This window comes from Megalobrama amblycephala, linkage group LG7, assembly GCF_018812025.1.
Source record: "Megalobrama amblycephala isolate DHTTF-2021 linkage group LG7, ASM1881202v1, whole genome shotgun sequence".
Taxonomy (NCBI): domain Eukaryota; kingdom Metazoa; phylum Chordata; class Actinopteri; order Cypriniformes; family Xenocyprididae; genus Megalobrama; species Megalobrama amblycephala.
The window spans coordinates 36,831,025-36,853,737 of NC_063050.1; the positions used below are offsets into that span (position 1 = coordinate 36,831,025).

At 33.6% G+C, this 22,713-nt stretch overlaps 1 protein-coding gene and 1 long non-coding RNA gene across 2 annotated transcripts in view; one reads left to right on the plus strand and one right to left on the minus strand.

Moving 5' to 3' along the window:
- The first annotated feature begins 2,664 nt into the window (after positions 1 to 2,664).
- On the plus strand, positions 2,665 to 19,355 carry tspan5b (tetraspanin 5b). The gene is made up of 9 exons (XM_048197286.1): positions 2,665 to 3,024; positions 4,286 to 4,336; positions 4,467 to 4,613; positions 7,602 to 7,772; positions 9,795 to 9,920; positions 10,160 to 10,207; positions 11,176 to 11,292; positions 13,674 to 13,735; positions 18,054 to 19,355. Exons 1-9 carry the CDS (start codon positions 2,944 to 2,946, stop codon positions 18,064 to 18,066), a joined length of 816 nt encoding a protein of 271 aa, XP_048053243.1. The 5' UTR covers positions 2,665 to 2,943; the 3' UTR covers positions 18,067 to 19,355.
- LOC125272463 overlaps positions 11,203 to 22,713 on the minus strand; it is a 38,747-nt gene continuing 27,236 nt past the window's right edge. The window contains exon 4 of the long non-coding RNA XR_007185848.1: positions 11,203 to 11,286. This is a non-coding gene — a long non-coding RNA (uncharacterized LOC125272463). The remainder of the gene's footprint in view (positions 11,287 to 22,713) is intronic.

Below are 22,713 nucleotides of genomic sequence, written 5' to 3' on the forward strand. Positions count from 1 at the left end.
TAAACAAAGTGTAACAAACTCTACACTAATGTATACATAAAATAATCTAATACAGTTAGTTACAATATCTGTATGTTGTCAATTTGAATTCAATTTTATGTATATTTTAAGGTTAAAAAAAAAAAACAAAAAAAACAAAACAATGAATTTACACCTTTGGTTCTTCAACAAAGGGGAAGAGGTCCACTAGGGGGCCTCAGCAAACGATGTACAACATGTAAACTGACATTTTTATTTAATTTGTCCTATGAATTGTGTTTATTGAACAACATAAAACTTGTGGAATCCAAAAAATGTTCATGGTTAATTGACACTCCTAGTAAACAATGTTTGCAAACAAGCAGCAAAAGTTCTAACGGAAATAATCAGTGTGCATTACTAAATAATTAATTACTGCAATTTAATTTAGTTAATTTTTCTGTAATTTAAATACAGTTACTTCTGATTGCATTAAATACTGTATAGACTAGAAAAATCATATATAAAACAAGAGTGGATTTAACATCAAAATGTTATGTCTAATGTTATGATTTCAAAACACTGCTTCGGAGCTTTGCGAATCGAATCAGTGATTCGGATCTCCTATCAAATGGCTAAACTGCTGAAATCACGTGACTGTATAATATTACGGTAGAACTACTGAACTAGCATGAACTGATTTAAATATGTTTTTAGTACCTTTATTGATCTTGAGAGAGGAAATGTCATTGCTGTGAATGCAGGCCTCACTGAGCCATCGGATTTCATCAAAAATATCTTAATTTGAGTTCCGAAGATAAATGAAGGCCTTACGCGTGTAGAACGACATGAGGGTGAGTAATAAATGACAGAATTCTCATTTTTGGGTGAACTAACCCTTTAATAACTTTTTTAGAGTAACTTACCCAACACTGAATAATATGTTACTCTAAATGTTGCAAAAAGACAATGTTGTTCAAAATCAAGTTTTCTCAACAAATTTTTATAATCTGAAAGGTCTAAAAAATCAATGAAAATGTTTCTGAGGGCAGTCCTTGAGTTTTATTATCAATTGACAAGTAGATATTTCAATATTTGCAGAGGATAAGATTACATTCACATACGATTATACATATGTTGCACCTATTTTGAAGTTGAGCATGTTTTTTACATTTCTAGGAATACATTTTTATGAATGTTTTCTCAATATTGACAAACAAAATTGTAAATGTAAATCTACAGGATTATTGGTAGTTTTTAAAGATTTTTTTTCTTTTTATACATAGGAGATCATCATAATAGTACAAATTTAATTCATTTTGCAGTACATCTTGTTCATGCAGGGTGCTTAATTAGTGTTGATAGTTTGTACAAATTAGTTTTTGGTCTGTAGTTTAGAGAAATAGATCAGTATTGTGAACTCTATTGACTAATTTAGGTCATGAGTATTGGCTGCATATAGTGAGTTTTATTTAATGACTGTCGTGATCTTTGGTATAATCGCTGTGTTTGGGGATTTTAGGGTGAGATCTGTATGATAACTGCAGTGATTTGCTGACTCATGGAGGTGATTGTGGATGACCTTATTGCAGAACAGTGAGGTGGTCAAAGGGCCTTGGATTTCCACCGCCCTTGGGGATATTACAGCCTGCTTCACTCTTACTCAAGGACACAGATACAGCCTGTCTAGACTGTGCACTCAGCTGTCTGATATTCCAATTAACTAAGACAGTGTCCCCAAATAACTAAATGTTTTACTGCATAACATATTTTAGAAAGCAAAGCTCTTCAAACACACCTCTTTAAGTCAAAGTGAATCTGTAATCCACTTATTCAATATAAATTCCATCCACATCAAAGTACTGATGGTTTTTAAAAGAAAGATATAAGCAACTGAAGTGCCTTCGAATTGACACAATCAAAAGTCATGCATAAATGAGTATTGCAGTGATTTTATTCAGTATTTGTGACCCTCAAAATGTGATTTTACTTATCAAAAAAGCACATTTTCTGATGGCAGCACTTTCCTTCTTCAAAAATGGACAAAAAATAGGCTATTCTGTTGACTGCTTAGGCACCTAGTACACCAAAAACAAGTCCTTTTCCTGTACTACTGGCACATCTGCTCAGTTTTGATGTTTAGTTTATGTCCCATCAGGATACTGTTCAGTTTATTTCACATTTGGGTCTCAGGATTTTGTGACTTTTATTTTGAAATTATAGCCTTGTCTTTGTCAAATGGGTGTGGTACTGACAATGCATGTCTACAGTGACAGTGACAGTTAAATTGTGATTAATTGAATACTCTGATAATGTTACAGGGACAGAACAGAACCTGATAATACAGCTACATGCACCTCTGAAGATCATCCTTTCCTTGCACAATTACCCTACAGAGATGTGTTCAACCAAAAAGCCATGTGATTTTGAGTTTCATATTTTTTATTCAAAAATGATACTGCTGCAAATGTCTCATCACAAAATTTAAAAGCATAAATAAAAAATAAAGCATATATAATGTTACAGGATTTCACTGTAGCCTATATAACGTTAATGCATATTGTATTTATTTCATAATAATTCTTTACTTAATAATAGACATGCAGCTATTATCATTATAAAAATTCGTTATTTTATAAGTTATATCATTGCGCTCATTATGCGTTTTTTCCCTAATTATGAAACTTTTATTTTGAAGAATCGTGTAATGACATAATTCATTTAGCCGGAAGTGACTCTCGAATCTTTATTTGTAGAGGAGCGCTTGTCCCGTTATTCGCTGTTATTATCACCAATAATTATTTTGTTTTTTCGAGGCAAATTAATCGTTCGGGCGAAATAGGCAAAGCCCCGTGTGGCATTGCCTGACAATCTGTAAAAATGTCACAAACATGGTGTGAAAGGACGGAGTGAGGTTACCAGTCGGTGGGCGATTTTTTTTCTTCATCATTAGGGAGGAATTTCTCTGTTTTATCAAACGCAAGTATGTCAGGAAAACACTTTAACGTGCACGAAGTGGGCTGTTGCATCAAATACTTCATATTTGGATTTAATATTATATTTTGGGTGAGTTAAGAATTTTTGACATTGTGGTCGTGCTCTTTTTCATTTTTTTTATCGCCCGGGGTTTTCACTAAATCAGCCTCTGGGAGTCTGACACATTGGCGCTGCCTTAAATCCTAGTGAGCTGCCTACCTAGACAGAGCTGTCAAACGTTTCAAACGCGTTTATGACAACCAGACCGAACGTTATGCATTACTTATGAAGACCCAAACCTGTGCTGAATGTTCTTTGGCTCGTTTAGGGAATCATCTGATGCATCTTTCAATGCTATGAAACAAAAAAGTACATTCGAACGTTACGAAAGGCGCTTATCTTGGTCGTGAATGGAATTGCAGTTTGAACATTCCAAACGCGCTTGTGATTCCAGAAATGCTTTTAATAAAACGTTCCGACTGCACTTATGGTAATGGTTCAAACGTTCCAAACACTCCTTTGATGCCACAAAAATGTTCGAATGCGCTCATCCTACTCAGAAATTCTGTTAAAGCATTCCAAACGCGCCTATGATGCTAAAAAAAATGCTCCAAAGTTTATAACATGCTTATAATCGCAAAAATAGGCTGTCATCTTTTCCAAACATGCTATCTACGCAGGCAGCTCACTAGGTTTTGAGACACAACCCATGTGACAGGTGGTTTGTGCTTTGTCCATATCAGAGGTTAATATGGAAGCCCATTTCCACTACATATGATTTTTTTTTAAAAATCATAATTTTGACTTTTTATGTAAGAATTATGAGATTAAAAAGTCAAAATTATGACAAAGTCGAAATTGATCATAATTGTGACTTAGTATGTCGTAAATCATCAATAATTTGGGATTTAAAAAGTCGAAATTATGACTGTCAGAATTTAAACTTTTTTATGCAATACTATTTAATGACGTAATTTTGACTTATGTCATAATTATAACACACTGTCATAATTATGAGATAAAATGTTGAAAGTAAGTATGACTTATATACTGTAAATCGTAATTATGAGATTAAAAAAATGAAGTTATTAGATAAAAAGTTGAAGTTATGACTTTGTCATAATTCACTTTCTATGTCATAATTATGACTTTTTAAGTCATAAATTAGATTTAGAATGTAATAATTTCAACATTTCTATGTCATAATTATGATTTACAAATGTTCTTATGTAGCAGAAATGTAGGCTTCCATATTAGTAATCGATTTTAATATAACAACAAACCAAATTTAGTTTCAAAAGTAATTTATAGTGCTGATCTGATCTCTCACTCTATCTGACACACCGTCTAGCTGCTGGGAGTGGCGTTCCTGTCCGTGGCTCTGTGGGCCTGGAGTGAGAAGGTGAGTGAAGCACATCTTTTTACAAGCACTTCATATATGAATCTAACAAATCAAGTGTGATCTTGATCTAAATAAAGCAAAATAAAAGTTATTATTCTTACTTTTGTTCCTGTTCGTCTCTTTCCATCAGGGGGTTCTCTCCAACATATCCTCCATCACAGATCTGGGTGGGTTTGACCCAGTGTGGCTGTTTCTTGTGGTTGGAGGGGTGATGTTCGTGCTCGGCTTCGCAGGATGCATCGGTGCTTTGAGGGAAAACTCCTTCCTTCTTAAGTTTGTATGTCATATTTTGTTTTTACCAATGAGAACCTCTAAGCAATATATATTTATTGCACCTGCCATCTGCTTTAAATAATATCATGCTCTATATATTATGTAAAGCATGAGTGTCCATAGTGTAGTTCATGGCCTTATTGCAGCTAATTTAACATGCTTATTTGAATAGTTTGTACATTACAAGATAATGAATTCGGGTACATTAGAAAAAAATGATTTGAAACTTTCAGAAGGACATAAAATGTTGCGGGGATGATGTATTTTGTTGTAGGCCAAAACCTGGAAACGGGTTAGCATTTTTTAACTTCCAGTTCCATCGTCCCAAAGTTAATGGGTTTTTGGTTAAATTCCTGAAATGAGGTATGTCGTTAACAGAAGCTCAAGATATATTCATGTTTAATTATATGACATAAAATACATCGGTAATACTTCCTTGTGTTTTTTAAAAGTTTTTCTTGAAAGAGGTGGTATAGCTAAATGAGACTACAGAGGTTGTTGTGGACATTAAACCTCGGCTGCATCCGAAATCGCATACTTTCTTACTATATAGTAGGCCAAAAACAGTATGTGACAAAAGAAGTCTGAAATCACAGTACTCATAAAAGAGCAGGCAAAAAGTACCTGGATGACCTACTTCTAGCGAGATTCTGAAGTGTGCATATGATGGACACTTTACTTTCACATGAGGCCACGGGAGAGGATGTGTGAATAAGATTGAAGCGACACAACTGATGCTGGTCGGTCACATGATAATGACAATATGGTGAATATTCACATTCATTCATACTATAATATATAATGTACTTTATTAGTGGTCATGAAGTAATTACTTATTGAAAATAAGTACCTACTCAAGAGAGTATGCGATTTCGGACGCAGCCACTATCACGCAGAACAAGAAAACTCATCTACTCTGGGAAAATTGTTATTTATTTATTTTTAAAACTGAAATAGTTGTCTGATGGTGCGACCATGGTGTTTATAACCTACGTTAAGATTTTTGCCTCTGGTGATTGTATTTAGGCTTAAAAATTAATTAAAATTGTGTTCATTTATGAAGATTATCTTGATGAACAAAATGTGTAAGAATCACAAACACAGAGGTTATTTAGCAATAATCCAGAAGCCAATGGAAAAACCCTATTAGCTTTTTGTCAAGGTGATGCTAACTTCCAGGTTATTTCAAGGCAAATGTGACTTTTTATCTCACAATTTTGACTTTTTTTCTCAGAATTGCATGATATAAACTCACAATTAAGAGTTTAAAAAGTCAGAATGGTGTTATATAAACTTGCAATTGCGATAAATAAAGTCAGAACTGCATGATAAAAAGTCACAATTCTGACTTTTTTCTCAGAATTGCGAGTTTATATCTTACAATTCTGACTTGCATGTTATAAAGTCAGAATTGTGAGATATAAACACAATTGTGAGTTATAAAGTCAGAATTGGATGATGTAAAGTTGCAATTGTGAGTTATAAAGTCCAATTCTGAAAAAAAAAAGACGACTTTTTTTCTCAAAATTATGTTTATACTTATAAAGTAAGAATCTTGCAATTCTGACTTTATAACACGCAATTGTGAGTTTATATCTCATAATTCTGAGAAAAGTCAGAATTGCGAGACAAAAAGTCGCAATTATCTTTTTTTTTTATTATTCAGTGGAGGAAACAAGCTTCCATATGCTTAGGTTTAGGCTTTCAGGCTGGCATAAATTAAATTCCTTGTTATGACGCTCGGCATACATTTTGTAATCTTTATCTGCTGTGCAAGAGAACATTCTCCACAAAATGCAGCTTCTGTGCCCCATTTTGCAATGTAATTTGGTGAAAGTGGTTACAGTGATTTGTAAGAAGAATGTAGGACGATTGCAATTATTACACTGACGTCATGACTGCCTGTCAGATTAAAGGGCCGTTCTCACGAAGAAAGATAACTATAACAATGACTATATAGTTTCCACACCAACACATGCCATCTTTCTGTGTATTATGCACACGCTGCAGCTGTCATCTTCCACTTTAAATGCTTGAGCTCGCATCGCTGATAGTTCATCAGCTGGAAATAATCATTATGAAAGTAATTCCAACAATATTGTTTCTCTGTGCTGTTATTGTTATAGGGGTGGTGTTGAGCTCTACTATACTTTTATCATTATAGTTATCATCCTTAGTGTGAACGGATCTTTAAAAAGGCAAATATTCTAAAAATGACAATGCGAGATTTTCATATTTTAGTTTTAAAGCTGAAATTATCTACAAAGCAAAGCTGATTGAAGTCTGTACTGTATGAATTAATTGCAAAAGTTTAATACTTGATCCCTAACCTGAATGTTTGGAAATGCTAATACTGATGCTCCACTGTAAATAGAATCATTGTCTCAGTCCTGTTCAGACAAATGTGAATAGAGAGTGCAGGTGTGCAAACGTGTTTTTGAATGGCTGGATATGAGTAACTACGTGGAGGGGTGGGATTGACTGGATTTGAATGCGGTTTGAAAGTGTGTGAACTTCCTCTCACACAGGTTCTGGTGGTCTGTGTTACTCCTTTCATGAGAGAGGATGCTATAAGAGCTTTGTGAGAATGTCAAGAATGGTATTGCAAAAGCATACAAGAGGCCCATTTCCTCTGTAGGGTTCTTAAAACATCTGGAAACACCAGATGAACTGTGATGTCACTCTGGAAGTATTCATTGCGGTCACAGTGACAAATCATCGCTCACTGGACTTGTATAAAACATTGTGTATTCAGTTGTGAAAATATGTGGCTGTTTTGAGATGGGAAATAAGAACTGTGTCATCTCTAAAAAATGTACATTTCTCTGTAAATGTGTCGAGTGATGTTGGCAGGGTTAGTAATCATAAAACTGAGAACATTAACTTAATCTGTTGTGGGAAAATAACACATTCTTTATTTATTGGATACCCTTAGGGCAGATACTATCCATCATGAGTTGTGTAACCCGAACTTTGCTGTCCTCTTCTGCAGTTTTCCGTTTTTCTGGGAATCATATTTTTCCTGGAGTTGACAGCAGGAGTCTTGGCGTTTGTCTTTAAGGACTGGATTAAAGACCAGCTCAAGTTCTTCATCAACAACAATATTAGAGCGTACAGAGACGACATTGACCTACAGAATCTCATTGATTTCACGCAAGATTATGTAAGGACACACTGGCACACAAAACCAAACCAAGAAAAGTGTTTACTTAGTTTACTTAAAGGGTTAGTTCACCCAGAAATGAAAATTCTGTCATTAATTACTGACCCTCGTGTCGTTCCACATCCGGAAGACCTTTGGAACACAAATGAAGATATTTTTAATGAAATCTGAGAGCTTTCTGTCCCTCTATAGAGATCCAACACAACTACCAATTTTTAGTAAAGACATCATTAAAATACTCCATGTGACTCCAGTGGTTTAAAGGTGCCATCGAACGTTTTTTTACAAGATGTAATATAAGTCTAAGGTGTCCCCTGAATGTGTCTGTGAAGTTTCAGCTCAAAATACCCCATAGATTTTTTTTTTATTAATTTTTTTAACTGCCTATTTTGAGGCATAATTAGAAATGCGCCGATTCATGCTGCGGCTCCTTTAAATTCTCGTGCTCTCTGCCCACAGAGCTCGCGCTTGCCTTAAACAGCATAAACAAAGTTCACACAGCTAATATAACCCTCAAAATGGATCTTTACAAAGTGTTCGTCATGCATGCTGCATGCATACATCAGAACATGTGAGTATAGTATTTATTTGGATGTTTACATTTGATTCTGAATGAGTTTGAGACTGTGCTCTGTGGCTAACGGCTAATGCTACACTGTTGGAGAGATTTATAAAGAATGAAGTTGTGTTTATGAATTATACAGACTGCAAGTGTTTAAAAATGAAAATAGTGACGGCTCTCTTGTCTCCGTGAATACAGTAAGAAACGATGGTAACTTTAACCACATTTAACAGTACATTAGCAACATGCTAACGAAACATTTAGAAAGACAATTCACAAATATCACTAAAAATATCATGATATCATGGATTATGTCAGTTATTATTGCTCCATCTGCCATTTTTCGCTATTGTTCTTGCTGGCTTACCTAGTCTGATGATTCAGCTGTGCAGCTCCAGACGTTAATACTGGCTGCCCTTGTCTAATGCCTTGAACATGAGCTGGCATATGCATATGTTACATAACAGTCGGTGTTATGTTGAGATTCGCCTGTTCTTCGGAGGTCTTTTAAACAAATGAGATTTATACAAGAAGGAGGAAACAATGGAGTTTGAGACTCACTGTATGTCATTTCCATGTACTGAACTCTTGTTATTCAACTATGCCTAGATAAATTCAATTTTTAATTCTAGGGCACCTTTAACCCCAGTTTTATGAAGCAACACAAATGGTTTGTTTGTGCAAAAAAACATAATTTACCACTTTATTTATGAAATATTGAGCTGCGTTAATGAGCATCACAAGAGCACCACGACACATGCGTTTTGTGTCATACATACGCGAGAGCTGACATTGTTGCGTGAACACACTTTGGATATTATTTTGTAAATGAAGTGGTAAATTGTGTTTTTGCACAAACAAAGCACTCAAGTCTCTTCATAAAATTTAAGTTAAACCACTGGAGTCACATGGAGTACTTTAATGATGTATTTCCTACCTTTTTGGATCATGAAAGTGGTAGTTGCATTGAATCTCTATGGAGGGACAGAAAACTCTCAGATTTCATTAAAAAGATCTTAATTTCTTACGGATGTGGTGAGTAATTAATGACAGAATTTAAATTTTTGGGTGAATTTCCCAAGTGTTATTTTCAATGATAATCTCAATTTAATGTGCAAAGATAAGTATTACAACAACTAACCATTTTCAAAGTATTGCCCTGTTTATTTTACCAGTTCAACATGTAATCTGTTTAGTAAAGTAAATGATATACTACTACTACTACTACTACTACTAGTAATTATTATTATTATAGTTGATATAAATATACTATATGTCCAGAATATATATATATATATATATGTGTGTGTGTGTTCCATCTGTTCACATGAACTAACAATGAAAATACATCTAAAGCAGTTAATGTTAATCTTAGTAACTGCAATCTGTTCTAAACTGTAATGGCTTTCAGCTATTGGTAGGTTCACATAGGAATATTAATTGCATGTATGTTTCTACAGTGGGAGTGTTGTGGAGCTTTTGGGCCTGAAGACTGGAATCTGAATATTTACTTTAATTGTACTGACACTAATCTGAGCAGAGAGAAATGTGGGGTTCCCTTTTCCTGCTGCACCAAGGACCCCGCTGTAAGTAAACACACAAACACACGATTTCCAGTCATCTTATATCACCTAGAATGTGTCATTGTCTCCTTCCTGAAGACCTGGGAACATAAACAGGAAGTGATTACCAGCACACCCACATACAAAACAACAGTTCTCTATTTTTTTAATGCTTAAACCCTTTGATTTAATGCGGAATGTTAATTTGAAGTTTTTTTTCAGAGAACTAAATCTAAGCCTTCTTCCTGTTTCTCTTCCCAAAGGAGGATGTGATCAACACACAGTGTGGATATGACATTCGAGCGAAAGGTGTAAGTACGCTTTCTTCAAAAGAACATTCACCCAAAAATTCAGTCAACCCTTAATTACACTCATGTCACTACAATCTGTTTGACTTTCTTTCTTCTGTGGAACGCACTCTTTTCCATACTATTGAAGTGACTGAGAACTGGGGCTGTCAAGCTTCAAAATGACTCAAAATCCCCATAAAAGTATCATAATAGTAGCACATATGCACTATATTCCAAATTTTCTGAAGCTGTATGATAGCTTACCATAATGTTTTTATAAGTAGAATTGTTTTATATTTTGCATGCATTTGGCTAACACTGTGTCTGAACCAGACGCAAGCAGCGTGATGCGACAAAAGCAAATACAACCCATTATAATCACTGATGCTGTCTACACGATGTGGCACGACATGACAAAATCCTGACAGTAAACTGATGCTCCATTCTATTTCTGACATACTCCAAGCCCTCGCCCTACTTCTGACATGAGTCAAGTCAAATCAAGTCACCTTTATTTATATAGCGCTTTTTACAATGCAGATTGTGTCAAAGCAGCTTTACATTGATAACTGGTACATATTTTTTGCTGCACAGCAGCAGCATGTCAATGCAGGCAGAAAAAAGCACTGTTGAATATCAAATGTCAAGTCAAATGTCAAGTGTCCCCAACTAAGCAAGCCAAAGGCGACAGCGGCAAGGAACCCAAACTCCAACAGGTGACATCAGGTGGCAAACAAGTGGCAAATAGGTGTTAAAATGGAGAAAAAAAACCTTGGGAGAAACCAGGCTTAGTCGGGGGGCCAGTTCTCCTCTGGCGAACAGTGCTTTGTTACGAATCAGGTTGCTGTCATAAGTCTGATAGGATCGCAACAATCAAAGACAAATAGATTTGCAGTGGTCGCTTTGTTGCCTCAAGATGTTACAGCATGATGCGACAACAATCGCATCTGGTGTAGACACAGTGTAAATGTTTGTTTTTATGTTTAAAGGAAAACGAACAGAAGACGTTTATACATACAAAAGGATGTGTGCCACAGTTCGAGAAATGGCTACAGGAGAATCTAACCGTAGTTGCCGGAATCTTCATAGGAATTGCACTTCTGCAGGTGAATAAACAACGAAAATCAGCTAAATACACACAACATGTTTTGTTGTGTATGTGCCACTGGAAACAGTAGTGAAGGGACGATTTCCAAGGGTAACTGATAATGGATAATTATTTAACATAATGCAGTGCTCTGCAAGAATATGAAGACCTATAGACAGTTCTCTCACTTTACATTTATCCTACATTTTAGTTTATTTGTGATTTATTATTTTATTTCTAGGTTCTGAAACCTAAAAATGATTCATATTTATTTATATATACAGAGAGGTTTAAGCCCACTTTTTCTATTCCAGTTTTACACTGCCGTTCAAATGTTTGGGGTCAATAAGATATACACTACCGCTCAAAAGTTTGGGATCGGTAAGATTTTTAATGTTTTTAAAAGAAGTTTCGTCTGCTCACCAAGGGTGCATTTACTTAATTAAAAATACAGTAAAAACAGTAATATTGTGAAATATTATTACAATTTAAAATGACTGTTTTCTATTTGAAAATATTTTAAAATGTAATTTATTCTTGTGTTGGCAAAGCTGAATTTTCAGCATTGTTAATCCAGTTTTCAGTGTCACATGATCCTTCAGAAATCATTCTAATATGTCAATTTGCTGCTCAAGAAACATTTATTGTTTACAATTGTACAAAATATTTGTGTACAATATTTTTTTTTTTCAGGATTATTTGATGAATAGAAAGTTCAAAAGAACAGTGTTTATCTGAAATCTAATCTTTTGTAACATTATAAATGTCTTTACTGTCACTTTTGATTGATTTAATGCTGAATAAAAGTATTAATTTCTTTCATTTCTTTTCAAAAAAATAAAAATAAAAATTCTTACTGACCCCAAACTTTTGAACGGTAATGTATAATGCTACAGAAGCTTTGTATTTCAGATAAATGCTGTTCTTTTGAACTTTCTATTCATCAAGGAATCCTGAAAAAAAAAAGTACACAACTGTTTTCAACATTGATAATAATAACAAATGTTTCTTGAGCAGCAAATCAGCATATTAGAATGATTTCTGAAGGTTCATGTGACACTGAAGACTGGAGTAACGATGCTGAAAATTCAGCTTTGCCAACACGAGAATAAATTACTTTGTAAAATATATTCAAATAGAAAACAGTTATTTTAAATTGTAATAATTTTTCACATACTGTTTTTACTGTATTTTTAATTAAATAAATTAAGCCTTGGTGAGCAGACAAAACTTCTTTTAAAAACATTAAAAATCTTACCGATCCCAAACTTTTGAACGGTAGTGTATATATAATTTTTTTTTCTTTTCAGAAATACAAAAAAATGTGATCAAAAATGACTTTTACATTTCTCTTTCAAATAAATTCTGTTCTTTTAAACTTTATATTCACCAAACAAACCAGAAAAAAATGCATCATGGTTTCCACAAAAATATTAAGCATCACAACTATATTAAACTTTGATAATAAGAAAAGTTTCTTGAGCAGCAAATCAGCATATTAAGGCCATTCACACTAAAGACGATAACTATAACGATGACGATAAAGATATATGTCTAAAAATCGTTCTAAATATAAAAGATCAGCATAGTCCACACCACAACTACTGTATAACGATAACAGCACAGAGGAACTTTATTGTTGGAATCACATTCAGAATGATTTTTTCCAGCTGATGAACGATAAAAACATTGACAGCCAATCAGAATCCATTCTGCTTTAAAGCGACAGACGACATAAACTACAGTGCGCACTTGGAATAAGCAATGATATCGGACATTAATATAGTTACTATCTTTATAGTTATCATTCTTGGTGTGAACGGGCCTTAAGAATGATTTCTGAAGGATCATGTGACACTGAAGACTGGAGTAATGATGTTTTGCCATCACAGGAGTTAAATTACATTTTAAAATATATTAATAAATAAAACAGTTATTTTGATTCATAAAATAATTAATGTCACAATATTACTGTTTTGTATTTTTTTTAATCAAATCAAATAAATGCAGCCTTGATGAGACTTTAAACAGTAAAAACAATTGTCCCTGACAATTAAAAAAAATGAGGCCTTCTGATACATCAAAACCCTTCAATGTTGATTACCAGTATAAAAATTCATGGATTGTTTAATTTATCTCCAGTTTCTTTTGATTGCTTTTTCGTCTCAGCCACTGTCCTTCAAATTTACAAACTAAACAACCTGCCAAGTGTGGTTATTTTATTGATTTATTGGCAGCTCTGTGCTCTTTAGGGGGTTTGAATACTTTTAGAAGGCATTAAGCTTATATCCGATTTAATAATGTACAGGAAGCCACCTAATAAATTGTTGTGCTTTGTAATAGTGATGTGTAACTCTGTTGTCTTGTTGCCTGAGACATTAACCCATCCTCTGCTTCTAGATATTTGGGATCTGTCTGGCACAGAATCTACTGAGTGACATTGAGGCGGTCAGGGAGAGCTGGTAAGAAACATCAATGCTATAAGAAGTACACTGTCTTGAGCTCTGCATTTTGATTAGAGCCACCACACTCCCTAATGTAAAGCTGGGAAAGACTAAAGGCCTGTTCACACCAAGGACAATAATGATAAAGCTATAGTTCTAAATATTTATTCTAAATATAAAAGAATAGCAGAGTTCCCAACACTAAAACGATAAAGGCACAGACAAATGATATTGCTGGAATCACTTTCACAACAATTTTTCCAGCTGATGAATGATAAAAACATTGAGAGCTAATCAGAATCCATTCTACATTGAAGAGCTCGAGCATTTAAAGCGGTAGTTGACAAAACTGCAGCGCAGGCTTATAATAATCAGAACAATGTTGTCTGCTGGCGGGGATGCTAAAATATGGTGTGTTCACACTTGGCAGGTTTGGTTTGATTAAAACAAACTCTGGTGCGATTGCTCTGTTAGCGTGGTTCATTTGAATAAGTGTGAACGCTGCCATCCGAACCCTGGTGTGCACCAAACAAGTCGACCGAGACCCCTGAAAAGATGTCTCGGTCTGCTTCCAAACGAACTCTGGTACGGTTTAACTGATATATGAATGCAACACAGGCCAAAGACATGTAAACTAACCAAAAGCAGGGAATGTTAAGATGCGAGCCTTAAAATGGACAGAATGCTGAAGCTTTAGGGGTGTAACGATACACTCATGTCACAATTCGATACATATCATGATACTGAAGTCACGATACGATATTATTGTGATACTCCAAGACATATAGTAAAAGGATAACAAAAAATTTACTGTTGATTTAAAATGGTGAATTTGGTCTTACATTGGGAGTGGAAATGAATAAGGTTGGACTTGGTGCTGGTAACCCAATGTACAGGACAATGTTGACACCAGAATAAGTATATTCATAATTCTAATGCTGAAACACAGATTTATTTTAGATGAATATGTTTGCACTCTGTCACTGACTAGATATATTTAAAATAATGTAGGCCACTTTTTACTGGTAACATAAGACATTTGGCATTATCAGGACCCACAAATATTCCCCCATTGCATTCTTATACATTATATTCAATATTATATATAGTAGTTTAATGTAGTACCGTACGGAAGAGGATTAGGGCAAAGCAATAATAAAAAAATAAAACCATCTCGAGGTTAAAGTTGTTAAATTTTGAGAAAAAAACTCATTAAATTTCAGGAAAAAAGTCGAGATAAAATGTTGAGAATAAACATTAAATTTCGAGAAAAAAATCGAGATAAAATGTTGAGAATAAACATTAAATTTCGAGAAAAAAGTCGAGATAAAATGTTGAGAATAAACTTGTCAAATTACGAGAAAAAGCTCGTTAAATTTAGAGAAAAAAGTCGAGATAAAATGTTGAGAATAAACATTAAATTTCGAGAAAAAAGTCGAGATAAAATGTTGAGAATAAACATTAAATTTCGAGAAAAAAGTCGAGATAAAATGTTGAGAATAAACTTGTCAAATTACGAGAAAAAGCTAGTTAAATTTAGAGAAAAAAGTCGAGATAAAATGTTGAGAATAAACATTAAATTTCGAGAAAAAAGTCGAGATAAAATGTTGAGAATAAACATTAAATTTCGAGAAAAAAGTCGAGATAAAATGTTGAGAATAAACTTGTCAAATTACGAGAAAAAGCTCGTTAAATTTCGAGGAAAAAAGTCTAGATAAAATGTTGAGAATAAACATTAAATTTCGAGAAAAAAGTCGAGATAAAATGTTGAGAATAAACATTAAATTTCGAGAAAAAAGTCGAGATAAAATGTTGAGAATAAACTTGTCAAATTACGAGAAAAAGCTCGTTAAATTTAGAGAAAAAAGTCGAGATAAAATGTTGAGTATAAACTCGTTAAATTTCGAGAAAAAAGTCGAGATAAAATGTTGAGAATAAAGTCATTAAATTACGAGAAAAAACTTGTTAAATTTCGAGAAAAAAGTCGAGATAAAATGTTGAGAATAAACTTGTTAAATTACGAGAAAAAGCTCGTTAAATTTCGAGAAAAAAGTCGAGATAAAATGTTGAGAATAAACTCATTAAATTATGAGAAAAAAACTCGTTAAATTTCGAGAAAAAAGTTGAGATAAAATGTTGAGAATAAAGTCATTAAATTACGAGAAAAAACTTGTTAAATTTCGAGAAAAAAGTCGAGATAAAATGTTGAGAATAAACTTGTTAAATTACGAGAAAAAAGTCATTAAATTACGAGAACAAATTCGTTAAATTATGAGAAAAATGTTGTTACATTTTGAGAAAAAAGTCTAGATAAAATGTTGAGAATAAAGTCTTTAAATTATGAGAAAAAAGTCGTTAAATTACGAGAACAAATTCTTTAAATTACGACGTTAAATTATTCTCAACATTTTATTTTGACTTTTTTCTCGAAATTTAACGAGATTTTTCTCAAAATTTAACAACTTTAATCTCGAGATGGTTTTATTTTTTTTATTATTGCTTGGCACTAATCCTCTTCCGTAGTACTGAGACTAAAACTCTGTAAACTTTTAAAACTTTTAACTTTCTAAATTTTTCTCACACATTAATTTTCATTTTGGGTGAACTATCCACGATACGATATTGTTGCATTTTTGTATTGCAATATATTGTGACACGATATATTGTTACACCCCTATCAAGCATACATGTATTTTCTTGTCATAGTCGCAATGTTGTCCATCACAGTTCGGTACAGGCATCAGAATTGCATCTCCTCGCAGCAGATCTTTGTGTGTGTGAGACGGGGATTTCTGCCACTGTCTTTATACATTTTATAAGCTCTTTATGAGCTGTCAGCTCCATCATACAACATTATATGTATGCACATACAGCGAGTGGATTTAGCCCAGGGCACAGCATTGTTTTGGATGTTTGACAAGGTCCGTCGTAAAATATACATCATAAAAGAATTTTTATTTATTTTTTTTTTTTTTTGGATCTTTAAGTTTTGTGTTAAAGGGTTAGTTCACCCAAAAATGAAAATAATGTCATTAATTACTCACCCTCATGTCGTTCTACACCCGTAAGACCTTCGTTCATCTTCGGAACACAAATGAAGATATTGTTGATGAAATCCAATGGTTCAGTGAGGCCTCCATAGCCAGCAATGCCATTCAAACTCTCGAGGTCCATCAAGGTACTAAAAACATATTTGAAACAGTTCATGTGAGTTCAGTGGTTCTATCTTAATATTATAAAGCAACGAGAATATTTTTTGTGTGCCAAAAAAAATTAAATAACGACTTTTCAACAATATTTAGTCATGGCCGATTTCAAAACACCGCTTCATGAAGCTTCTGAGCTTTATGAATCTTTTGTTTTGAATTAGTGATTCAGATCTCCTATCAAACGGCTAAACTGCTGAAATCACATGACTCTGGCACTCTGATTCACTGATTCGATTCGTAAAGCTCCGAAGCGGTGTTTTGAAATCGGCCCATATACTGTATATATTGTCGTTATTTTGTTTTTTTGGTGCACAAAAAGTATTCTTGTCGCTTTATAATATTAAGATAGAACCACTGTACTCACATGAACTGTTTCAAATATGTTTTTAGTACCTTTATGGACCTTGAGAGTTTCAATGGCTTTGCTCTTAATAGAGGCTCCACTGAGCCATCAGATTTCATCAACAATATCTTAATTTGTGTTCTGAAGATGAACGAAAGTCTTACGGCTGTAGAACGACATGAGGGTGAGTAATAAATGACATTATTTTCATTTTTGTGTGAACTAACCCTTTAAAAATGACAGTGTGAATGCTAAGAAAACCAGAACTAAATGTATCATTTTCTTTTTTGATTCGGACGGCGATTAAATTACCACACGACCTTGGTGTTTGTCAAAAAACGGTAGGTAATTCGGCTGGGGATTTTTCCATGGGTAGTGGGAGAAAAACACTGACATTTTGAATTCACCGACTAGCCCCTGTAATTGTTGCAAATACCTTACGCTCCTATGAGAAACAATTACCGTATGAATGGGGCTATAGTTATCTTTAAAGTTGGTGTGAATGGGCATTAATGAAACTGACTAATGCAGATATATTATGGCTAATTTGGGTTGTGTTGTAGTTGAGGGTTGTAGTGTATTAGGCCATTTATTAAAACCACCTTTTGTATTAATTTAGAATGAAATGGCAGCAAAAATCGGTTTAGTTTAATGCAGTCTCAGACCTTTTTTGGTGTGTAGTGCACTGACAGAAATCTTTTCTTAATCAAACAGTGAGTTTGATGGTAATAGGCAGGTAGAGGATGTTTCATCTTCCTAACATTTCTGTCTTTTCATCCTCCAGTTTGTTTACCTGAAGCACTTGAGCCGTTCTACAGACAGAGCCTCCATCTCTCTGTCACTCAGCAACAGGGTTGGCACATTGTCATCACAGTATCCTAGCAACCAGTGAGGGATTCCATTCACATACCTCCTTTATTACAATGTACAGCGACATCTTCACGTTTCCATGATAATGGTGTCCGATGATAGATTTGTGTTTAATCCTTCTTCAAATATCACACAACGAAATCCAACAGTATTAACATGCTTAATCTACATACAACTAAGTTGTCTTCCTTAAGACTATCCATAACGTAACAACAGGCCACTTGCATTCTGTCTGTGTTGTTTTTTAACTGTTGATCTATGTACATATGCCTCAGATGAACATATTTGACACAACGAGCATCGCATTTCGCAAGTTAAAATTAGTGCAACTAAAAAAAAATAATAATAATCTGAAAACCTGCATTCGTTTCCATTCCAGATGATTACACTACAATTCATCAGTTTGGCAGATACAGCAATGATTCAGTCATTGAATTATTTCCATGTTTGTAGGCAAATACAAAGAAGCTTTGAATATTTATAGATTATTAGTTGACCTAAACGAATGAGCGCACCTTTTCCTGCATTTTCTGCACTGTTTGTGCGGGAGGAAATCTGCATAATTGTGCAAAATGGATATTTAAATATGATAAAATGTGTTTGTCAGTGCTAAGAGTACTATAGTTCTATCTGAAAACATGATCAAATTAGGCAAATTATTTATTACTTGCGGGGGATGTGTAAAATTTTGTGAATGACTAGCATCCTGTGGAAATCTGCTCAAGCCCAAAGCCCGTGTTCTGCGACGGTCCGCGCACCGTCCGTGTCGGCGTACAACAGCGCATGTGAGAATGACTTGAGCACTTGAAAAAAATAGATAGTGCGTATGCGCCAAATGCTTCTTTCCGCGCTCACGACCAGAGGCTCGCACACTGTCCACGATGGTGGTCTTTTCGCGCTCGACAAAAGAAGAATACGTTGAAAGGCTCGCACGCTCAATTGTGCGCAAGACGGAGCGGAACGCGGAAAATTAAGTATTCCAGGGCCTTCAGATTTCTGGCAGATTCTGTGCAGAACCCGTTTTAGTAAGGCAGTTGTAGCCTGCAGATTGTGCTAAATGATGAGTTACTGTCTACTTAACACTACATGAGTGTTCGACTCTCTCAAATGTATTAAATTCATCGAGACTATTTGTTTATTTTGTTCACATTGTCAGATTGTGTGTGTATATTACCTGTTTAATGGATTTTATAAAAACAGTTGCTTTTGAAACGAAGGGAAATTGCACTTGCATGCTTACTGGAATAACACTACATTTTCCCAGTGTGTTCAGCTATATGAAGATATTTTTGTGAATCGCTCTGTTTATCTGTACTGATTTTGAAATTATAGCCACTGTGTAAGTAAAGGTGTCACTAGAAACATTAGCACTGGAATTTAAGACTTTGATTCAGACTGTTAGATCTGGGGGAGGTTAGAACAAAACCTAGCAAACTGGGTAATATGGGTGAATCTCACAAATAACATGTCCAGCTCACATTTAACCCCTAGAAAAATTCTATATTTTTTCTTTAAAGAAGTACGGAAGAGGATTAGGGCCAAGCAATAATAAAAAATCTTGAGATTAAAGTTGTTAAATTTCGAGAAAAAACTTGTTAAATTTCGAGAAAAAGTCGAAATAAAATGTTGAGAATAAACTCCTTAAATTACAAAAAAAAACCCTTGTTAAATTACGAGAAAAAAGTCGTTAAATTACGAGAACAAATTCATTAAATTATGAGAAAAAACTCGTTAAATTTAGAGAAAAAAGTCGAGATAAAATGTTGAGAATAAAGTCGTAATTTAATGAGTTTATTCTCAACATTTTATCTCGACTTTTTTCTCAAAATTTAACGAGTTTATACTCAACATTTTATCTAGACTTTTTTCTCAAAATTTAACTACATTTTTCTCATAATTTAACGAATTTGTTCTCGTAATTTAATGAGTTTATTCTCAACATTTTATCTCGACTTTTTTCTCGAAATTTAACGAGTTTATTCTCAACATTTTATCTAGACTTTTTTCTCAAAATTTAACTACATTTTTCTCATAATTTAACGAATTTGTTCTCGTAATTTAATGACTTTATTCTCATTTAATCTCGACTTTTTTCTCGAAATTTAACGAGTGTTTTTTTTTGTAATTTAACAAGTTTATTCTCAACATTTTATCTCGACTTTTTTCTAAAAATGTAACTACATTTTTCTCATAATTTAACGAATTTGTTCTCGTAATTTAACAACTTTATTCTCGTAATTTAATGACTTTATTCTCAACATTTTATCTCGACTTTTTTCTCTAAATTTAACGAGTTTATTCTCAACATTTTATCTCGACTTTTTTCTCAAAATTTAACTACATTTTTCTCATAATTTAACGAATTTGTTCTCGTAATTTAATGACTTTATTCTTATCATTTAATCTCGACTTTTTTCTCGAAATTTAACGAGTGTTTTTTTTGTAATTTAACGAGTTTATTCTCAACATTTTATCTCGACTTTTTTCTAAAAATGTAACTACATTTTTCTCATAATTTAACGAATTTGTTCTCGTAATTTAACGACTTTATTCTCAGAATTTAATGACTTTATTCTCAACATTTTATCTCGACTTTTTTCTCTAAATTTAATGAGTTTTTTCTCATAATTTAACGAGTTTATTCTCAACATTTTATCTCGACTTTTTTCTTGAAATTTAACGAGTTTATTCTCAACATTTTATTTAGAGTTTTTTCTCGAAATTTAATGAGTTTTTTCTCGAAATTTAACAACTTTAATCTCAAGATGGTTTTATTTTTTAATTATTGCTTGGCCCTAATCCTCTTCTGTAAAGAAGAGTAAGGCTATTTATGTAACATTAAAATGTTGCATTATTTTCATGACAATTAAACACATTTCCCCTTCTAATTCTCAGTATTGTAATGATAAAAACAATTGTATTTTTTTTAAAATTTAATTTAAAGGTAAACTGTTTAACTTTTGCCTTCTAGCAGTTAAAAACAAAACTGCGTGCATTGGCATAGCAGTGGAAGAATGTTGTTTTGGTTGTGCTTCGGCTCTGCGTGACTGACTGGGCGGATGAATATGATCCTTCACCATAGATATGCTTTACAATGAACTTTGTTAGAGAGCTACATATGGCAATATATCTGTTCAATAAAATACCTTACTCACCTGTTGAGTAATAAAAACACCTTCTCAGCCAAGCTGATTGATTCAGACTCTCCTCTATTCTGCGTTTTTTTATATGTGTGATTCGGGCGAGTGACGCATGTGTATGCAATTTCCCCCGAAAACCATCCCGACAGGTCTAAAATATAACAGTTATAATAGGCTTACCATAGTGAATTAGAGTAAGGCAAAAACGCATTTTGGAAGAAGAATTGGTGATGTATTGACTCATTTAAATTTTGAATCAAAAAAGCTACATGGTGTACCTTTTATTTATAAAGTATTTGTTACAATCGCTGGAATAATTTTTGGATAAAAATTGGATCATTTTTAATATAGTGATATTCGTGTTAATGGTACACACAAACCTTGATGGTACAAAAAATAGGCTTCTTTTATTATTATTATTATTATTATTATTAACATTAATAACACCAAGTTCAGGGGTTTGATTTCCAGATAATTAAACTTATAAAACATATTCCTTCAATTCAATGCAATATGATTTCAGAGGTGTAAAGAGTAGGCTACTTGAAAACCATACTTGAGTAAAAGTACAGATACTTGATTACAGTGAAAATGACTCTGTTACAAGTTAAAAGTCACCAATTCCAACACAACTTGAGTAAAGGTCTTAGAGTATCTTATTTTAACAGTACTTTATTCATACTGAATGTAGGCTCAAAGATGCACTAGTCCTCAACACCTGAGAGACATGTCAGTGAAACACAAGAAACAGTTGATTTGTGAGGAGAGCAGTTTATTTTCTAAAATCAAAATGAAGCTGAACACCTAAAAAATGCCAAAAATAAAATAAAGGTTGACAGCCTTTTAAATGTCTACCAACACTCAAGCGAACAAAAAGGGAATAAGTAAAACAAGTAAAGCAGTAAATGGGGTGAATTATAATTGGGACTTGTTATAATGAGATTCACCTCAATATATGATATTGAATCATGAAATATTTCTGAACTCATAGTATCTGTGTCGGAAAGATAACAAGAATGTTTTGCTTTGATTGTGAAATGAATCTGCAGCAGCCTGTTATATAGTGGTTTTGTGACTTTTGTAAAAACAGGGTTTGTGAGGTTATTTGAAACACGAGCTGATTTAATGAATCCATGTGATTGTGATAATGCCTTTTCACTTTACACTTTCCTGATGTGTGTAACCTTAATATATCATAATATGTTTGTTTTCAGTTGATTAAAGTTTTGGACAGTCTTTGTGAAAGGTGAAGTCCAAAGAATTGCAAAAGACTGCATATAAACTGGCTTTCAGTGGTTTTGCAGTATGTGCTCAGTGAAACTGGACAACGAGGAAGTTCCCTTTTTTTTTTTTTTTTGTCTAGCACTTGTAATTAAACCTGAATTTTAAGCTTAAACTTTTGGTAGATTGTTGACTGGTAGTGCCATAAAAATA

Excerpts from the sequence above, each read along its gene's own strand:
- tspan5b (XM_048197286.1), top strand. The coding sequence starts at position 2,944 with ATGTCAGGAAAACACTTTAACGTGCACGAAGTGGGCTGTTGCATCAAA. Across the intron at positions 10,208-11,175 it reads ATGACATTCGAGCGAAAGGT|GAAAACGAACAGAAGACGTT; the intron begins GTAAGTACGCTT and ends TTATGTTTAAAG. Across the intron at positions 11,293-13,673 it reads TAGGAATTGCACTTCTGCAG|ATATTTGGGATCTGTCTGGC; the intron begins GTGAATAAACAA and ends CTCTGCTTCTAG.